At 43.0% G+C, this 21,003-nt stretch overlaps 1 protein-coding gene across 1 annotated transcript in view; it reads right to left on the bottom strand.

Annotated features, from left to right (window-relative positions):
- Positions 1-21,003, bottom strand: part of furinb (furin (paired basic amino acid cleaving enzyme) b) — a 66,151-nt gene that overhangs the window by 30,150 nt on the left and 14,998 nt on the right. The window contains exons 4-5 of the mRNA XM_034085783.1: positions 6,740-6,828; positions 4,243-4,415 (exon numbers count right to left, since the gene is read on the bottom strand). Of these exons, the coding sequence (XP_033941674.1) occupies positions 4,243-4,415; positions 6,740-6,828 (262 nt within the window). The remainder of the gene's footprint in view (positions 1-4,242; positions 4,416-6,739; positions 6,829-21,003) is intronic.

Raw genomic sequence — 21,003 nt, 5'->3', positions numbered from 1 at the left:
TACCTTGCCCGTGGCCTGGACGGCGCAGCGTTGGACACGGAGACACATGTCTGTGACCGCGGCTATCTCGTCCAGAGTGGCCGGTCCAGGATTGCTCGACAGATCCTCACAGAGCTCCGCTTGGTACGCGGTTAGCATCGAGGAAACGTTCAGAGCCCTGGCGGACAATGCTGCGGCTCTGTAGGCCCGTTCAGTCATGGTCGACTGGAATCGGTCCGTTTTTGCTGGCAGCGTGGGGTTCCTGCTTGGTGACGGGCCCAACCTCGGTAGGAGGTGGGCTGCCACCAGCGGTTCCATAGGCGGTATGCGGAGCAGGCCGAGCCTCTCCATACCGTCACAGTCAAGGGAGGAGGCACCCTGGATTGGGGCCTTGTTGCTAAAGGGCCGGTCTCTCCACGAGACTGACACCTCATCCAACATCTCCGGGAAGACCGGAAGGAGCTGCCTCTTCATCCTCGTTGTTTGGGGAAAATGTTTCCCCTCGTAACGGGACCTGGAGGTCTCCTTGGCCATTTCGGGCCACGGGATGTCTAGCCTGGACGCAGCGCGCTGACACACGGCCTGCAGGTCCATGCTTAGACAGGGCGAAGCTGGTGTGCTATCGCCCGGGAGAGCAGCCATCGCTCCCGGCTTTTCAGCCTGAGCCGATGACATGAAGATGTCGTCTTCCTGCTCATCCGAGTCAGACAGGAGGAACTCAGAGGTATCCTCTTCGTCCTCCATGTAGTCTAACTCTAGGACATCTTCCGCGGGTGAAACCATGGTGAGATCCAGCCGGGAGCCCCAGCGTGGGGCCCCGTTCCCGCGTCTCTTGCCGCCACCGGGTCTCGGCCTGATATGGCGCGGGATTCCGGTTCTGCGGCTGCCGCTGTCGATGAGCCCCAGACCGACCCAGTGAGGGGCTCCATCTCTGCGGCGGACGCCCCCGTGTCTTGATTGCCAGCCGGCAAACCAGTGGACATGAGGGGGTCCTAGCTTGTTGTGCTAACCTTCAGCGGAGGCTCTTCATGGTGAAGCGGGCACAATGCCCGCACGAGCCGGGGTTGTCAATGGCCTCCTGGGCGTATTCCAGCCCGAGGCAGGACGAACAGATCTGGTGTGAGTCTGTGCCTGACACTTTCAACCCGCAGCCGCAGAGCCGAGCCTCCGAGTTCCTGACTCCTCTGGTGTGAGGGAGAGAGGCATCCATCTTATACGCTGCGTGGCGTGAAGAGGACCCGCTCGTAACAGGTACGTCGAGAGAAAGAATAGTTCCCAACCTGTCTTTAATCCGTAGAAAAAGGACGGTGTGGGTCTTTTTTCTCAAAGAATATTACCTGGTGTGGTAATATCCTTTTAATCCTTTTTCTCCTTCGTGGAAGAAAAAAGTAAAACATCCGTCCTCGCTACCGTGGTGTCGGCAGTGAGGGAAAAAACAAGCTAGCAGCAGGTGTGTTGCTAGCTTGAACAATCAAAACCTTACCTTAATTCCTGAGGAAGAACGGCGAGGTTGATTATAATACTAACTGGTGTGTTAGTACTATACTCTTCTGCGAGGCAGAATAGGGTAGCCGGCTAACGCCCGTCGACCGAAAATTAGCTTTGGTTCAGTCTGTGGACTGTTAAGCTAGCCCGGCTACCATTAGAGATGTGCTCTGAAGCGAGAAGAGGTGTTTGAATGACGCATGCGTCGTGGCGCAGGCTACTTATAGGGGGTGATTTCCCCTGACGTTGACGTCAAGATCACCATCAGGATTGGCGTAATGAGATTGATGCTTCTGTTTGCTCCGCGATGAGGCGCATCCCATAGTGAGACATCGAACGGAGTGTTATGAATGAGAACTAGTCCATGCATTTGTTACTTCAAGGCTGGATTATTGTAACTCCTTATTATCAGGGTGTACCAAGAAGTCAGTCAAGTCGCTGCAGCTGATTCAAAATGCTGCAGCTCGTGTACTAACCAGAGTTAGGAAAAGGGACCACATTACTCCTGTTCTGGCTGCCTTACACTGGCTCCCTATAGAACACAGGATATAATTTAAAATTCTTCTTCTCGCCTACAAAGCCCTTAATGGGCAGGTGCCATCTTACCTTAAAGAACTCATTATACCCTACTGTCCTATTAGGGACAGTAGGGTATAATGGTAATAATATATTAGGTTGTTCCTAGAGTCTCTAAAAGTACAATGGGAGCCGGAGCCTTTTCTTATCAAGCTCCACATTTGTGGAATCAGCTTCCAGTTTGTGTTCGGGCGGCAGACACCCTATCAGTTTTTAAGAGTGCGCTTAAGACCTTCCTTTTTGATAATGCTTATAGTTAGGGCTGATTAGATTCAGCCCCTAGTTTTGCTGATATAGGCTTAGTTTGTCGGGGGACATCTTACTTCTTCCTTCGCTCTGTCTATACCTGTGTACTCTCATGTTCCGATTAACCCAGCTTCCCCAAATTTCTTTTTTTTGGCTGTCTATATACGCCGGGATCCGGAGACATGGATGATCCTGCGGTCCTGTGTCCTGGATCGCGAGCCCTGGATCTTGAGTCGTGGCTGTGGTCCTGGATCATAGGTCCTGGATGGATATCCTCGTGGATTCATCTTCCTATTATACACACATGCATTTCCAAACATTTGGACTACCTATGTTGCAAATGTATTATCTTTTCAATTTACACACGGCATCTATTGCACGTCTGTCCGTCCTGGGAGAGGGATCCCTCCTCTGTTGCTCTCCCTGAGGTTTCTCCCATTTTTCCCTTTAAACTGTGGGTTTTCTACGGAAGTTTTTCCTTGTACGATGTGAGGGTCTAAGGACAGAGGGTGTCGTATTGTCATACTGATATTCTGTACACACTGTGAAGACCACTGAGACAAATGTAACATTTGTGATATTGGGCTATATAAATAAACATTGATTGATTGATTGAAATACTTCCTGACTTCCCGGACCAATTTATGATCCCCCGCTGCCTTCGCTGCAGGTTACAGAGGCCAGACGATAACACTGCGGTGCCAGGGGTTATCTGGCTGCCAGGAGAACACATGCTGAACCAGAAAGGTCCTGTTGTGCTGCTGTCAGGCACTTTCTCCTCACTTTCACACTGTGAGATTTGCAGCATTTCACATTTCGGGATGTGACATATAAATCATTCTTTTCCACAGATACAAATGTGCAGTATCATTCATTGATTAGTCAATTACAGTCTTTGAGTCTAACTATTGTTCTGCATCAGTGATTGCTGCTCTCATTCCATTTTCTCACATCTCACATTTATCATTTAGCTGTCGTGCAAATACCCTTCATTGCAGCATGCTGGCCTAAACTAAATGATGACATTATCCTTAGATAATATATCGTACTTTTGACTTTGTCTTACTCTTACCTAAAGAGCAGAGAACAGATAGCAAACTCACCTTGAGTTTGTCCTTTCCTACAGTGTATTTCAGGAAGATAGCCTCAATTAAATATTGATACAGTATGTTTGTAGAGCTGGAAAAGGGTTCCTTTTCTTGCTGGCATGAGATAAATAGCTCATTATATAGCTACAGATGTAGTTCAAAATGTTACAAATTATGCTGACGGTATTAGCTTCAAGCCACGGGTAAATTTGAGTATTTCACACAGCATATTCTTGTTTGCTTAAAAAACACTTTACTAATATATAATGTCTGCTTCCTAATAGATAATGTCTTTCTTCCAGATTCAACATGAGCTCAAACATATCTCAGACACCAAATTGTTTATTTGAGCTATTCCTCAACTCAGCTTTACCCCCCAGCAGTTATATCGATGAGGCCTAACCATAGTTTGTCCTCTGCCCCAACCCCTACTGTCAAGGCAATGCTATGGTAAACCCTGTTTTAATGAGAAACAGACGTCAGAACTAAAATGGCAGAGACATAGTCTGATACATCCACTTGTTTTAACACTTTTTGGTATAATAAGATGGATGACATGTAACATGTACATTATTGAGCATGAGGGGTGCTGGTAAGCAGATGTAATTCCCTATGCACAGAAAAAGGCTAGCTATTTTCAGTCTAAGCTAAGCTAGCCATCTGCTGGCTTCAGTGTGATATTCACTACAGACATTATGGCAGTCAATCTTCTCATCTATTTCTCTGCATAAAAGAAAGGGATTGGCATATTTCCCAAAATATCAAACAACTACAAGCGTATGTGAAGACTTTTAAGAGCTGATGTAAGTTTAATGGTCATGCTAGAAGAGGAAACAGGGTAGATTGGAAGTGTATTGCTGGGACTGACCTTGGTGATTCCATGTAGGAAAGCCTCTTTAGCCAGCTTGGCGGGGCCATCCAGTGACTTGCCATCGTCCTCTGGGCCCCAGCTGGCGCTATAAATGTGGATGTGCTGCGGGTTAAGGCTGAGAGAGTGGGCCTCCACCACATCTGTCACCTCGCCATCCAACATGCGAACTCCTGTAAAATTAACAGGTAAGGCAGCGCAGATTAGGTTACCACACGAGAGACGTAACAAGACGTTTTTGTGGAAAGAGTGACAGGATGACAGATGGTAAAGAGATCCTTGGAGTACTCATTTTCGCTTCAGATGGGTGAGAAGGTGTCAAAACCTGAAGAAAAAAAACTCTGCAAGAGATGACAGGAAGAAGATAAAACTTGTCATAAAAGGGGAAAGAAATCGGTCAGACCGACAAATTCCCATGTTATCATCGGCCTCAAAAAGCTAAACAAATAACAGAGAAACAAAAGACATCACAGGAAAAACAAGACTTCACAAAGTTTCAGTTTTTAATGAGTAAGCGTACAAAGCTTCACCCACAGATGCTGCTCTGACGGATACTACATTATTTTACCATTGCATAATCAAAAACCCAGCTGGTTGTAAAACCAAGGAAGGCTAGTATTGTGACCGCAACTAAACATACAGAACGTTTGGAGACATCTGCACGTACACATATATAGATATAACATGAGCTGAGAGTTTACAGATCCTACCACAGACTGGTGTGTCCCCAGGCTAGCTCTGAATGTCACCTTTCATCATACCTGAACACAACTCTGTCTGGCCCTTTGAAGTGAGCCGCGTCAGATCACCCCTCTGAACATTAATGGCTGTTGAAAGGCGTGAAATGAACCCCCCCTCAAATGAGGTCCATCACTGGGAGAGGACCCCCTCGTACCTCAATACTGTGTCCACATTAAGATTTCAAAAATCCATTCTAGACTACTTGGCTTGCCCTGAAGGCACAAACACATGCCAGAAGGGACGTAGCCAAAGCAGTAATGACTCTGTTGGCGAGGGGATTTGATGTAACCCAAGTTTGAATACTGAGTAGCCTGGAAGAAACAAACAAAAATAAAAAGACGCTTAACTTTGCTAAATAGACACTGTTTGCACCGTTGATCATTATGCATTGTGCTGTATTGAAGTGGTAATGATAATCAATATTGTAGCAATTTCTCATCAGCTGCCTGCGGCTCGGTGATTTGGTATTAAAGACACAGCTGTGCCGGTTTCCTGCGGTTCCATCGAGTCAAAAGTAGCAGGTAGGAGAATGCAGAAAGGAAAACAAGGACAGTGTGTGAAAGGAGAAGCAGAGTGAGCCAAGTAGGGTCGATTACGGGTTTTAAACACTAATCATTACTTAGGATACACACATTTAGGATTCCCCTATGATCCGGACTGCCTGTGCACACCTGGTATTTTGGAGCGAATCACATCTGTTTATAAACAATGCAGTGACCCGGCGACATAAACAGATTCACAGAGGAGTAATTGATGAGAACAGGGCCAACTGTGTCGGGAGATGAATGGTAATGAAGAAGAGGAAGGAGAGTTATGAGTAACATCTGTGAGCGAGGCTGCTCAGGGCTGCATTGGCTCCGCTGAGTCTTGTTGGCTGCCAACATGTCACTGACAGATTGTTTGGTGACAAAAGTTACTAAAAGCCTCCGCGGAATACTTCATCAAGTGCAAATATTTTCAGGAGCCAAAAAAAGCAACATTTCAGAGTTAATTTGTAATCACAGGTGCGATTTCTATCAAACCCTCTGAAGGCATGTCTTCTTTCTCAATTTCCTATCTGCACATGCTGACAGCTTTCTGGCAGTTCAAACTAGTGCCTGTAATAAGGGAGTGGATTTACGCAGTGGTATGAAAAGATGTCCACTGGGTCGTGAAGACAGTATTCTTGGCATCAATATAAATCTAAATTAAGGCATCACAATGGCCTCAACTGAACACTAAAAAAAATCAAACTTGCTTTTTATCTAATTGGCGGAAGAAAGAGGTTTACAGCCTAGTGCCAAATTAAGGTGGAGTGAGATATTTTAATTGCTGGTTAGTCTAGAAAAGATTCACCCCGGCACCAACTTTTATCTGAAATCTACATGTTGCGAAGCATTCTTCTCGCAATATGAACAAAACCATAATGTATTCATTTTCAAAACCATGCAGAAAGGTAAAGCTATTTTCTCAGAGACAACGAATCAGGACACTAGCCTATCTCTGCTGCACACTTGTGCATCTAACAGGGAGTCAATCAAATGCAAAAGATAGTAAATGGATATCAGCTTTGAAATGTCTTACAGCTGATTCTAATTCAGGTCTCGGTGGTAATGGAGCCTAGATAATACAATTCCCTTCCACCTTAATTAGTTTGGATGAATATTATTAAGCATATTATTTCTAATTCAAATAATATTGAACTCATGTCAATTATTATTATTTTCCAATTACACTTGGTTCTGAATCAAAAACCCCAACGGTAAGCTTCACTCACCTCCAATTTTAGCGTTATAGGCCACACCCACACCGCACACGCCGTTGTTAGCAGCTGCTGCGACTTCTCCCGCACATCGAGTTCCATGTCTGGGAAGAGAAAACATCACAAAGGACATTAATAAACAAAAAACATGAAGAAGATTACAAATGGGAAATGTACACATCAAGCAGGAGCATCACAATAACTGACAGCGAAAAACCAGCAATTGTTTGTCACCTCCTGAACTGAGCTGGGCTTTTAAACAATACTGAAGCTGAAGTGATGCTAAAAATACAACACAGTCAAAAAGAGAATCAGAAACCCAATGACCTTTTTGTCACTGCAGTAGACTCAGAGATGTAACAATAGGTGTTAGAGAGGCCGACATGTCTCTCCGAATGAAAAGTCTATTCATTAAAGTGGTTTTAGAATTCAAGAGTTACTTAATAACTATACAGAAAGCGATGACCTTCATGACGATTTCTGTCTTTCACACAACAATGCTTGGTTTTAAAACTCCACTGCTATGTAGTATGTAGTGTGTAGTAGAGTACAGTTTATACAATTTCATAGTGAAGTATATAGCTTCATGACTTAACTGCTGTGAATATGACCTACAATGAATGCTAAGTGCCGTGCTCTTGACTATTTTTGAACAAAAGCTGGAATGATAGGGCTTCTCATACATTATGACTACTTATACACCTCCACAATGAACTGAAGTAAGGACACATAGCATAATACTCCATGCAGGATCGCATTGTGATTAAAGTACATTGAAGTCTATTTTGTTGCACTCTTTATTAATATATGCATATCAAAATGTTCATGGTGAATTAATCGTAGAACATGTCCATGCATTCAAAATAATCTTTGCAGCATAGTGATCATTAAACATGAAGATTCATTCTACTTTACTGTCAATATTGAAACATGATTAATAATGCATTATTATAGATGCAATGACATGGACGACACTTCACTTAACATATACAATAATAACTTATGATACTGCATGGATTTTTATTGGAGCGTAGTCATAAAGCATTATTTGTAATTCACTATTAACGCCATCATAATGCACCAGAGATCTGTGCTTCATAGAAAGTGTAAACAAATGTGATTTCTGTGCTTTTTGTATTAATTCCTACAAATCCCAACTGCTTTTCAGTGTTCAAAGACCTTGAAAACGCACTCACATGAGAATTTTCCATTCTTGTGTGTCAGTCTAGGTTTCAAAGTAAATATAAACTTTGATTCTTTTTTCTCTTGTCATGAATATTCAATGCGATAGAAGCATAGTTGATTTAAAACCACTTTTTTATGTACAGAAAAACAGTGTTTTTCCAACCAATTTGCTCCTAGATGAATGATCCATACTGTATCACAGCAGATACCTCTGGGTATATATAGTAGTATATAATGAGTACTTCCACAATCCTCCTCGTTTTAAACACAGCCACTTCAGACAGCTCCTCTTTTCAGCTCTTTTTTGTTTTAGCTACAGAGTTACAGAATATAGGCATTTCCCATCAAGACGTGAAACATGAAGATGAGACCTGTCTAAAACTAACTTAACCTTGACCGTCATTGGCCATTCAAATGAGATATGAGATGTTATTGATGTACATTAATTATTCACTGAGTGCCTCATTAATACCTTCAACCAGTCTTGAGTTTCAGAGAACAGACAGGTTCCCCCAGACAGTTGTCTAGATGTCAAACTAGCTTAACAAACAACATTCCCTCCAACCCAAAAAAAGAATCATGCTTTATTTACCACAGATCCGGTCTTGTAACAGTAAAACTACCAAACTGATAACTTTACAGCTTTGAATAGTCTAAGGCCAAAACAAAAGTAATCATTAGTGGGATGGATTCATTTTGTTTCATTGACTTCAGGGGTTGACGCGGTGTGATCAGACTGCGAAATGGATGGCGCAGACAGATTTGGCATTTAACACAGGTCAAACTTACCTACCCCACAGGTGGGGTAGGTACGTTTCAGAAACCGGCTCGAGTGCACTAAAATTTGAAAGTACACAGCCGAAAAGAATCCGCCCCTTCCTTCAGACGTCCTTACAGAGCACCTCCTCCAACACACATGAACGCGCACATGACGTCAGCAGACTGGTGAAAGTGGCCGCCTGTTGCTGGCGAGTCTCTAGAGGCTTCTCAATACTCAAATTTCCCCTCCTCGACTCCCCTCCTCGACTCCCCTCCTCGAGACTTAGACCCGCCCACAGGAGATGCGAGCGGAGGACCGAGGAGGGGAACCGAGGAGAGAGGAGGGGAAGCAGCAGACGTTTAAAGAAATGAGAACTCCTCTCCTCTGAGCGGTCATATTAAAGCGACGTCCGTTCATTATGACGTGGCAACAGCTGCATCAGCTGTCGAGTGTTTTGTCATATTTTATAATCTCTGTTAGATCAGCTGAACATTGTTCCCCCACATATTTTATTTGAATTCATTGAGAGTGCGGTATAATGAGACAATAACAGGCTACAGATGCGGACACACACACACAAATATATTTATATAAATATATACAATTTAAAGTATGAGAGCACTCTCATAATAACGTAACACAGTCAGAGACTGGATATAACCCCCCCCCCCCCCTCTCTCTCTGGTCGCTGAAATGGGGAATTGAAATTACGGGCCAAAAGTTGTATTTGCAAGTATTAAAAGTAAGGACATCAAACCAACTGAGACCCGTCTGTCCGCGGCATCTGCGCACTGTACAACACACACCTACACACTGTACAACACACACACCTACACACTGTACAACACACGCACCTACACACTGTACAACACACGCACCTACACACTGTACAACACACGCACCTACACACTGTACAACACACTGTACAACACACGCACCTACACACTGTACAACACACACCTACACACTGTACAACACACACCTACACACTGTACAACACACACCTACATACTGTACCACACACACCTACAGCTGCTAAAGCATAATCAGGCTACAGCCGTTGTGTATTTTATTATGTGAAGCACTAAATGGTTTTAGAAAAATATGGACTCTTTGTAGATATCTACTAAACTAAAGCAAATAAAGAGAGTAGGCCTGTTATACTGAGTGATATATATTTTACACACTGCTCTGCTTTCTGCAGGACCTCACAGCTGTTCTCACTGTAAACATCGCGTTGCGATGAGAGCAGGTTCTCAAATAATATCCAGGGGATGCATGCAGAGCTGTCATTGGCTGAGATAAGTCCGGCCGTGCGTCACGCCTCCACCGTTCCCGGAAATTAGTGATGGGAATTCCGATTCCCTTCGGGGACACGAATCTTTTGATTCAGTTCACTTGAAAGATTCGTTCACTGATTCGTTCACCGGTTCGCGAACGACTTCTGGTGATTTGCACGTTCGCGAACGATTCGTCTTTGTACTTAATTCGTTCAGTGAGTCTTCACTACTGCCAAAGTCCGTACAAGAAGTTTGCTGGCGTAACATTTATGATATTAAAACACATTTTACACCTCACCTTGTTGCCCCATGAATTATGCTCTGGGAATAGGCTACATATTATTTAAGAAATATAATTGGCCATTGTTAAATCTCTCATAAATGTGTGCCTGACTATACGATGTATTACAGCAGGCTAGCACGTTATACTTTCAAACCCATGCATGGACTATGTGCTTAAATCCAAAAGCATTAAACTCCATTTGGGCGAGTTCAAAGTGAATACAAAGATATATCCTCTACATCGGTGACGATTTATTCATATTCTATAGTATGTACCCATCTATGTTTACCTTTAGCTAGCGGCTAAGCTAGTGGGACGCTACGGAGCCCAGATATCCGCCCTCTGAAGCTTTTAGGGCCGACAGGGAGAGGAGAATGTCCCGCTAACGCGGTGTGTGTGTTTCACATGAGCGGGACGCTATGGAGCTCAGGTATCCGCCATCTGAAGCTTTTAGGGCCGACAGGGGGAGGAGAATACAACGCTGTGTGTATTTATTGCTAAGCTAGCGGCTATGCATCCGCGGAGGAGCCGTGGAGGAACCATCAGTGTATCCTCGGTTATAGCTCCTCCAGAGAGCCTCCTCGATGCTCGATCCTCGGTCCTCGGTGTGCATTTAGAGAAATGAGACGTCCTTCAAAATGGCGCGCTGAAATTCATTTCCCGGTCACTACCGGAGGACCGAGGAGTCGAGGAGGGGAAATTTGAGTATTGAGAAGCCTCTATTGAAGTACTGCTGCAATGCACGCCCAATGACGGCACGAGATACATTTGTGCGTGCACGAGATGGAAGGCTGACAGACAGGGCGGCAATCAGGTTGTACTTTTTACAGTATCACGGCTTCCACAGATGACATTTTTTTATGGATTTTTTGTCAAAGCACTTCAGATATTCATTGCTATCGGGATGTTAAGAACATCCCATGGAATATAACAAAAAGTGTATCTCGAGCCAGTTTCTGAAACTTACCTACCCCACCTTTAAGATTGTCTGCTGATTACAGTGCAGATCTGATTAGGAGGTGTACAGTTTCACACCCGTCTCTGCGTGAATGTTATCGGAACAAAGCTAATTACATCCACAGTAATGTTTTGAAATTACTTTCTTTTTGATCTCCTAACCTCCCACTGATGATGAGGCAGAGGACAAAGTCATTTCACAGGGTCAGAGCAGGCTACGCCTCCAGCTGGGATCCTGATTAGACTCTGTGAAGCTCTGTGATACATTACCCACCTGCTAATTCTCACTCTTTGTTCACAAACATTTCAGCAAAGGTTCACTGCTGTATTCTTCCTCATTCTTCTCCTGACATTATTTTTTACACAAATGTCAAAGAACAAAACGCTTGTCATCAGAAAAGATGATGTGGAATAAACAATGTTGCCTTCTTACAAATCATTTATTTAGCTGTCAACAACTACAAGCATTGCAGTGATTTTGTAACAAGTAATCAACTGGCCTGACAGGGCACATTTTTCACTGACAGACATGCCCTTACAAGGACCTTGGCACAACATATTGCAGGGTCTAATACATCAAAAATGCAATTAAATTAATATCATTGCTATCAAGAGGTTAAACTACATTATTTTACTGCTAACTAGCTTTAATAAATGGCAGCAGTTGCTGGAGACTTTACGGCTCCCTACAGAACCATATATGTGCTCGGGGTTAAATTAGGACTTATTACTTGAGGAGGCAATTTATTAGCAATGTGATGTAGCAGCAGGCGCCACACTAAATAACTGACCTCATAAGCACAAGAGAGTCATTATGATTTACAAAAATCAGTCCTTTTGTCTAATTATAAAAGAAACACCCAGTTGGTAAAGCTTTAGGAGGGTCCACAGAGTCTCAGATATTCAGCCTCCCGTTATGCTAATCTCCGTACAGCAGGACGTCTGCGTGTGAAGTGGCCTTTAAAGTAAGTCTCTATTGTTTAATCAGAGCGCTAAAGAGGCATTACATTTTAGCTCACTGCTAAACAAATGTCTAAATCTGACTGACTGGCTGTACTCACCCTACCACACCACTCAATCATGTTATGTTTGAGTGGACGCTCACAATAACAATCTGAGTGAGAAGACACTGAGAAAGACGGTGCTACTCAAGGACATACCGACTTACTGCATTTTTATACTTTGATATTCCTATTTCAGTTCTTCCTCTGTCATAGAATGTTGCAGTGGCTCCCTGCTGATCAGTAGTTTGTACATTTAATGAGCAGGGATAAAGACCAAGCTCCAATTTATGAGCTTTTTTTACTTGGATGCCTTAAAATGATAAACACAACTACTTCAGGTTTGCACTTGTTGTGAAGTTGTGAAGTTTAGCTTCAGTTCAGAGGCATTTATATGTCACACTTGCTTTTGCAGTGTTGTTCATTTTCTCGTTGTGGAACACTACTGAGTAAACACGGAGGCAGATTACTTCTAATGGGAACACATTCTTATTCATTCAGTATTCAGGGAGCCTGAAACCATTCACACTGGCCAAAAACACATTTATTCAGCACCGTGGCCAGCCAGATGGCAGCTTACATTGTGGAGGCATTTGCAGTCGCATTGCACTGCAAGAAGCAGCTTCAAATGTCAACACTCGAAGACTTTTGTTTTAATAAGAAACAGACAAAATGCTTTGCCTTTTGAAAACATAAAGATGCTCTGAGTGTATGTCAAGGATTTTTTAAAAATAATATCTGATAAGAGACGCTGTGATTCCACCAACCAATGTCAGCTCAACTTGGAAAACAATGAAGCACATTTTCTTTAGACTTCAAATTAAAATCGGTGAAGGTTTGTTATGTGATATGGTTTGGAATGCCTTCAGATGGAGCTACGTGCACGCACATTTATTGTCTCATCCACAGCACAGTAAACAATACGGTTCTGCTCCAGACAGCACATATCCTCACACCAAGGAGCAACAGATGTTAAGCCAGGTAGGGGATCGAGCCAGGATGGGCAGCGTGAACACATAGCCAGAGGTCATGTGTATGGAGCGTCAGTACACACCAAGATGCAGCTGTTTTGTGTGTGTATGTGTGCCAATGAGTGATTTGCCTGGATTGAATTCAGCCAAAGAAACCAGACAGCCTCATATATCCAGGGAGGCTCAGGTGTTCCAGAGCAGACAAAAGTGTTTGAGGCAAAGTCACAATTCTATCTGTCAAACGTCCCTAAAATGAAATGATTTCTAAGACGGTTTACTGATAGCCACCTTTCTATATCCATTTAAAATAGATTGGAGGAGGTGTCAGACACAACGCCTCTAGGGGGCACGCGTAAGTGTAGTTTGAACAGCTAAAGTTTATTCAAGAGATGTGAGAACAAGACGCTTTCAAAATAGTTCAGGCTCATCTCGGAGAAAGACAATCACGGTAAATAAATCATTGGAGTGCGAGTCGGAGGATGGCATACAGCTACATGCTTTGTTCAAAAGACAAACTGTGGAGAAAAGAGCAGACAAAGCTTAAACACAGCTTCGATTAAAGGGCGCTGAACTTGAGACGCTCTATTCACCCAGCCAATGTGACCTCCACTATCTCATCAGAAGGAGCAAAGGGACAGAGGGAGGTAATGCTTTTATCTCTCCTCCTCAGGACAAGGGGCCGTTTTTGGTAAAGTCCTTGCACTGCGATTTACTGGAGACTCCCAACACAATCTCTCTGGACATAATGCGACGTAACCACAGACCACACAGAGTCAATATACTGTAAAGTGCAGTCTATAAATGCAAAGTATTCAGTATGTATCTTATGGAAGGTGCCTCAATATTGATCTAATCCAAAAACGAGCATTTACCCCAACCTGAAAAACTAAAACTTGAAACAACGGAATTCTGCTTGCAGCGAAGTTTTAGACTTTGAGTTAAGTGTCTGTTTTCAGTAATTGATTTCCCCATGGCAGCATCAAACAAATGTTTTGTTTTTGAGGAGGCTCTTTTGAGGTTTAATTATCTTCCCCAAAGTAACTATACCTACATTCTTTCATTTACAGTGTGATAGATGGTGGGAAGGTTTGCCTTGTCTTATTACTGAAAATTAGACTGTTTCCAAGCAGATATAGTACTAAGAGAAGTTAAGGAACAACATAAGCAGGCCATCAAATTGGTTGAGCACTCATTCAAGTAAAATTAGTTCATCCAAAAGTTGAACAGTTGTGTGGGTGTTACCACCAGCAGATGAGGGAGAAAAGGAGATTATTCCTCCATGCTGGCAGGACACACTTTCTCATATAGTATTTTTAACAGAAAGACGTGTATTCAAGCATTGAGAATCTCTGTTTACAGATGGTATACTCATATAATCACACATACCCACTCATGTAGTGTTTGGGTTGTGTTGTAGAGCATGTGTATGGAATATGCTTTACCAAGTGTGACTGATGTCTAACCTGTGCTCGTCCAAACTGTAGGATCCGTCTCTTGGCATTGCTCTGTTGGTTTATATCTGTTTTAAAGGGACTGAATGGGGTCCGTTCAACGCAAAAAGGATTAGGCTATTTTCTGCTCAGCTCAGCTAAGATGTAGCCTCAGGCAGGTCTGTTTCGAATCGTTACACTGCAGTGTGAGATCTCTTCATTGTTTGGTCAAACACAAAAGTGCTGTCTACAGCTTTGTAGGGAAGATGATCAGATAACATTGTAATATCTTTGGCAGAGAAACACTTTGGAAGAGTTCTCAGTCCATCATCAGGCAAATATCGACAGACAGCGTACAGTATCTGTCATGACCGTTCATGCCTAAAGGCAATTAGAGTCATCAATCCATCTGACTTTCATATCATTATGTTGGAAAACACTCATGCAGAAATAGAGCAAAGGACATATAAACCCTACAGAATGAGGGGCCAGAAATCTAAATGTATTTTTACAGTAAGGTCCCCTCCTCTTCTCTCTGTACACAAACTCGCTCGGATCTGTCATTAGCCCGCATGGTTTTTCATACCACTGCTACGCTGACGACACCCAATTAATTCTCTCTTTTCCTCGCTCAGAGACCCAGGTCGTCGCACGCATCTCTGCTTGTCGAGCTGACATCTCTCAGTGGATGTCTGCAGGGCCGCCTTAATGCACGGGCTGACCTGGGCTGACCCAGGGGCCTACGGAGATCAGGGGCCTATCATGAGCCAATAAAAAAGTTGAAATTTTTTTTTTTATTAAAAGAAAAAAGTTTTTTATTTCGGATGTTTTTAAAAAACATTTAAATAAACAAAGTCTTGGCTTTCAGAATATGAAACTTTTATTTCCAAAATCACACAATAAATACATTTTTGAAGCTTGTAAAGGGAAGATGACAGCTCTCACTCGCCACTCACTCCCCCTCCCTCCGGCTGACATTATGAATGTAAGGCGTATAGTAATCATAGATAACACGGCAAAAACAGTTTGTTTTCATATGGTTTCAAATAAACAAAGTCTTGGCTTTCAGACTATTAAAATTGTTTCGGCAAATTCAGATGATAAATACAACGTTGAAGCTTCGGCATAATTACAAGCGGAGAACGGAGTAACGTGACGTCACAGCAGGCATAACAACAGCCGGTGTTTCTCGTGAGTGTTTTCCCCGGGGAACAAACACAACACACACAAACGCAAAAATACACAAACACACACACTCGCGAGCTTCCCCCAGACCAGTAATCCAAACGAAAATATCTTTCCTCCGTAGTATTTTGATCATTTGCTCCGCTAACCAATCAGATCGATGGATTCCAGAGATGACTCCGAAACAGTCAGAGGGCACCACTTAACAGCCAATCAGAATGAGAATATGCTTCACATGTGACTTATTCAAATTGCGAGCGATTGAGTGACAGATGAAGGTTGTTTAGGAGAAAAAGTTTGAGAAGAGAAAGTTTGAGAGTGACGCTCGGGAAAGGAAATTGTTGAGGGAAAAGGAGTTTCGAGATAAGCAGCTATTACAAAAAATGCCGAAGCCTACAGGTTATTTTAAACCTGTAGGCCGGGATGAGGAGGAAGGACAGGTGAGTTCTGTACCGAGCGGCAGCGGGGCCTCGGAGCCAAGTAGGCCGCCTGGTTCTGATAGCGATGGAGTAGCGGGAGCGGAAAAACAGACAGGAGGGACGTTATCTGTTGGAGGAAATGGAGAGGACGGCGAGGACTTGCTACGTGGAGGGGAGCCAACGGCAACCGGACAGATACACGAGGGAGGCCCGATACGTCACTCATCTGGAGGAGAGGACCAGGCGCGCAGAGCAGAGTGGAGAAGTGCAATCACAGAACCTGCCGAGGCTATAAATGACTTTCATTTGTTGTTTAAATAGGGGGCCTACAAAACCATCAGCCCCAGGGCCTGATGGCAGGTTAAGGCGGGCCTGGATGTCTGCTCATCACCTCAAGCTCAACCTTGACAAGACTGAACTGTTTTTCCTTCCGGGAAAAGATTGTCCCACTCTTGACTTAACAATCAACATCGGCCCCTCTGTTGTTTCCCCGACTCAGACTGCAAGGAATCTGGGCGTGATCCTAGATAACAAACTGTCCTTCACTGCAAACATCGCTGCTACAACCCGCTGCTGCAGATACACGCTTTACAACATCAGGAGGATGCGTCCCCAGCTGACCCAGAAAGCGACGCAGCTTCTGGTCCAGGCTCTCGTCATATCACTCCTAGACTACTGCAACTCCCTCCTGGCTGGTCTACCTGCATGTGCCATCCGACCTCTGCAGCTCATCCAGAATGCAGCGGCTCGTCTGGTCTTCAACCTTCCTAAATTCTCCCACACCACGCCGCTCCTCCGCTCCCTCCACTGGCTTCCGGTAACTGCTAGAATCCACTTCAAGACACTGGTACTTGCGTACCATGCTGCGAATGGATCTGGCCCTTCCTACATCCAGGACATGGTTAAACTGTACACCCCAGCACGTGCACTCCGCTCTGCATCGGCCAAACGGCTCGCTGCACCCGCACTGCGAGGGGGACCCAAGTTCCCATCAGCAAAAACACGTGGGTTTGCTATCATGGCTCCAAAATGGTGGAATGAGCTCCCCATTGACATCAGGACAGCAGATAGCCTGCACATCTTCCGGCGCAGACAAAACACTCATCTCTTTCGACTCCACTTCGAGCAATAAAATAACTAACAAAGCACTTATATACTAAAGGACTGGTTTATCTAAAGCTAGTTGAGTAGCACTTGAAATGTTTTGGCTCTATGAAACCTGATGTACTTATATGATTCTGTTTTCTTCAAGTTTGTATCTTCTTGGTTGAATGCACTTATTGTAAGTCGCCTTTGATAAAAGCGTCAGCTACAGTAAATGCAATGTAAAGTAAGGCAACAGCTGTTGCACATTCTGAAAACAATTCATTATTGGCCATATTGAGCACTAGGGTATAGGACAGGGGAGAACATCGATATAAATGTATACTTTGTCATTTTCTATCACTAAGAGGCTCTCAATCAAAACACAAAAAATGTCGTAGCAGATACGAAGCTGAAGTTGGCTTCCGATTCAGAGCATCCGATTCGGCAGTTAAGGGGAAAGTTAAGGGACATTTAATTTACAGCGCTGAGCGAACAATCCTCCGTGTTTGAACCTCTTAAATCGCTGCATAGCCGATTTATTTGGACTGGATTATCCCAGAGAGTCTGAAGATTCTTTATAACACAGTTTCAGATTTGTGAAACCTTAATTCTATTTGTGAAAATACAAAAACTGAGATTTCACTGCTTTTTTCACATGTAGACCAAATTAGACCAGGTCCTGATCTAAAACCACTTTTCCTAGACTCATCAAATCTGGACTGGATTATCCCAGAGGGTCTAAAGATTCTTTATAATACAGTTTCAGATTTGTGAAACCTTAATTCTATTTTTTTCTTGGGTGAAAAAACAATAGCAGGAAAGTATAGAGAAAGCCTGAGGAATCTGGTTAAAGAGTGACATCCCTGCCGTGCCAACATCACCTCCAAAAAAGTCTGCCTGCTGTCTGGTAGGTAAACAAGCTGTCCCCGACAGAATAAACAAGATGAGGGGGGAGCGGAGTTACCTTATTCAGGCTTCACAAAGGATGGCAGCTTTACAAACAATAATTGATAAACCCAGTGCAAACAGTGAAGGGCATTTATCTGCAGCGTCAGATGGCCAGAGTAAATAAAGAACACATATTTTTCCTTGAAGATTTCTCTTGTATTCTTATTGTTCCTTCTCCACTCACAGCAAACAGTCAACACATGTTTGTCAAACTGTCAAGGCTGAAACAAGTCTCCTAAAAAGGATTACACAAGTTTTCTTCTTTACCAAGGTTCTTTACTTTACTTTACAACATTTTAATTGCTTTTTTTCTGCGTAGTGTAAATCTCTGTGCAACAGTGGATTGAGAAACAGCTAGGGTCTTATTTGACGGACTCAAGTTTCTCTGTTTAGAAATGTCTTCTGCGCTTGACTTCACCTAGGACGGACTATATATTTCTTGTCAAAACACATACTTGATATAAGCCGATGAATCCGGATGCTTGAGGAATGTCAATTCCACAAAATGTTGTGCATTAAAATGTGTCAGCATTGAAGTCAGTGCAGCGCGTTGCGACCTGCTGTGTCAAAACACTGTTACAGAGGCGCGATAGCAGCGACGCAGGAGGAAGCCGTCTTCTCTGATTTGTGTTCTCCTTCAGTCTGATTTGTCCTATAGCGCACCCTTGACGACTCAGGTTTATTACCTCCATACAGATATAGATATGCGTACAGTCTGTGTGCAGCAGGCCCGGGACAGGCATGATCATCTGCATTCACGTACTCAAACAGTGAATGTCTCAGGACTAAGAAACCACATGCCGCCAGCCTTTTGGCCAAGGACACAGCGCACAAACATTACTTTACCCTGTTGCCATTTACTAGTATCGCGGCCTGTATTCTAATTGGATTAAGACTTATTTTCTGCCAGCCAAGAACACAATATATAGCCCAGTGGCATATTTTAAATGTTGTGTTTACAGTGTGGCATATAAACATTTAACCTCTGTGGCTGTCACATTTTGATTTAAGTAAGTAAGTCAAATTATTAATGAATGTCCAATCAGCCAGAAATCTCTGAAAAGGGATAGAGTACAGTTTGAAAGCAAGTACAGCTTTTGGAATAATTTGTTAATATGTAAAACATTTGAATGTTTTATTCATTAGAAACAATCCAGGACATTTTTTCTTCTGTCAGAACATCAATTTGTTGCTTAAACATTTATGAATCTATTGACATGTTAACTAACATTAATAATTATTTCCCCAACCTTTTCAAATGTAAAACATTTAATTTGAAGGAGTAATCTAGATTGCAGGCCTTTCAACAGCTGTACCTGACTGATGTCGATTATAACGTTTTAATTGATTGAAATGAAACAATTTAATGATGAACAGGTGTGTTTCTTCTGCAGCATCTGGTGCAGTGCATTTACATTTTTTTCCTATCCATTGTATTTTTGCTGAAGAAGCACTTTCATGGTCAGAGAAACAAATTTCACCACCAAGGACAAAGCAATTTGATAGGACGAGAGGGACGGGCCAACACTCCTCTTGGTCTTTCTCCACGCCATCAACCAGACGAGCCGCTGCACCCCTTCCTTCATCTTCTCAGCCTTGATTTCGAGTCACTTTACTATCCAGGGGGCTGGCGGGTTGGTTTGGACTGAAAGCACACAAGGCTGTGCTGCATGCCAATCATTTTTCAATAAAGGCTACCACTGCACAATCTTAGGGTGCAGGCACGTGGATCTCAATTAATGGACCCCTGTGAAAAGTTCCCTACAGATGCTAAAAGCTCTCCACAGGCAAGTTAGAGGAGAGATGGAGACAGTTTACAACCTGGAAGGTGACATTTAATTACCACAGCAAAAACCTCACCCCTCAAAGAGCTCCAGTGGTGTGCAGTTTTTATGCTGAATGAATAAGATCTTATATATGGGATCAGTAAGCAGTTATAGGCTTAGCAGGGCAAGATTATGATCTTTATCGTCTTTCATTTAATGATCTGTTTTACCCAGTCAGGACCCCAGAGGTGTCAGGACAGTGAATATCATTCAGTGTTACTTGACTAAAGGACTCAAAACTTTAAAGATTTTAATTGATTTTTTAAAGATTTGGAAATTAAATAACTGTTTAGGGATTGTTTATTGTTTAGATTGTGACGAGACTGTAATGTATTTATTTAATTAAAACAAATTGATACAGGATGAATACTTTCTGAAGAATAATGTGTATCCCTACAGGGTGATGATTCAATATTCATTTCATGTTTATAAATCTTAGTTAACTAATCCTGTGATCTTGAAAAGGAACAAAATGGTCGACATTAAACCTCATAAATAATAGATATGGAAAAAAATTATGTTTTATTATGATGATAAAGCTGGATAATGATTAAGGTTGAGGTTTTTAGAAAATGATAGCATTCAGGTTTAATGACAGGCTGCGGGCAGGAGGTGGAATCATTCCTGTTTGTCTCTGCCATTAGACCGACCCTCTACGCCCAAATCACACCGACATAATGCGGAGGAATGGAGAAAAAAAATCGACAAACATTGACATGATACAGCACAAGCGGATTACCTGACTTCAAGCAGCATTCAACATGGCCTGCACAGCCTTCAACAAAATCTGCCAGATCTGCCAAGTCAACACTACAGAGCCTCTAAGGAGGAACCCGGAGATGGGAATTTAAAAATCAGCCTTGCGTGTCATCAGTACAAATGAACTGGCCTTCATGGCTGTGGAAAATAACCTCTTCTGACTCTCCTTTGCTTTTTGTTGTCCTATGA

This window comes from Pseudochaenichthys georgianus, chromosome 6 (genome assembly GCF_902827115.2).
Source record: "Pseudochaenichthys georgianus chromosome 6, fPseGeo1.2, whole genome shotgun sequence".
Lineage (NCBI taxonomy): Eukaryota > Metazoa > Chordata > Actinopteri > Perciformes > Channichthyidae > Pseudochaenichthys > Pseudochaenichthys georgianus.
This window is presented reverse-complemented; position numbering and strand designations above follow the sequence as displayed.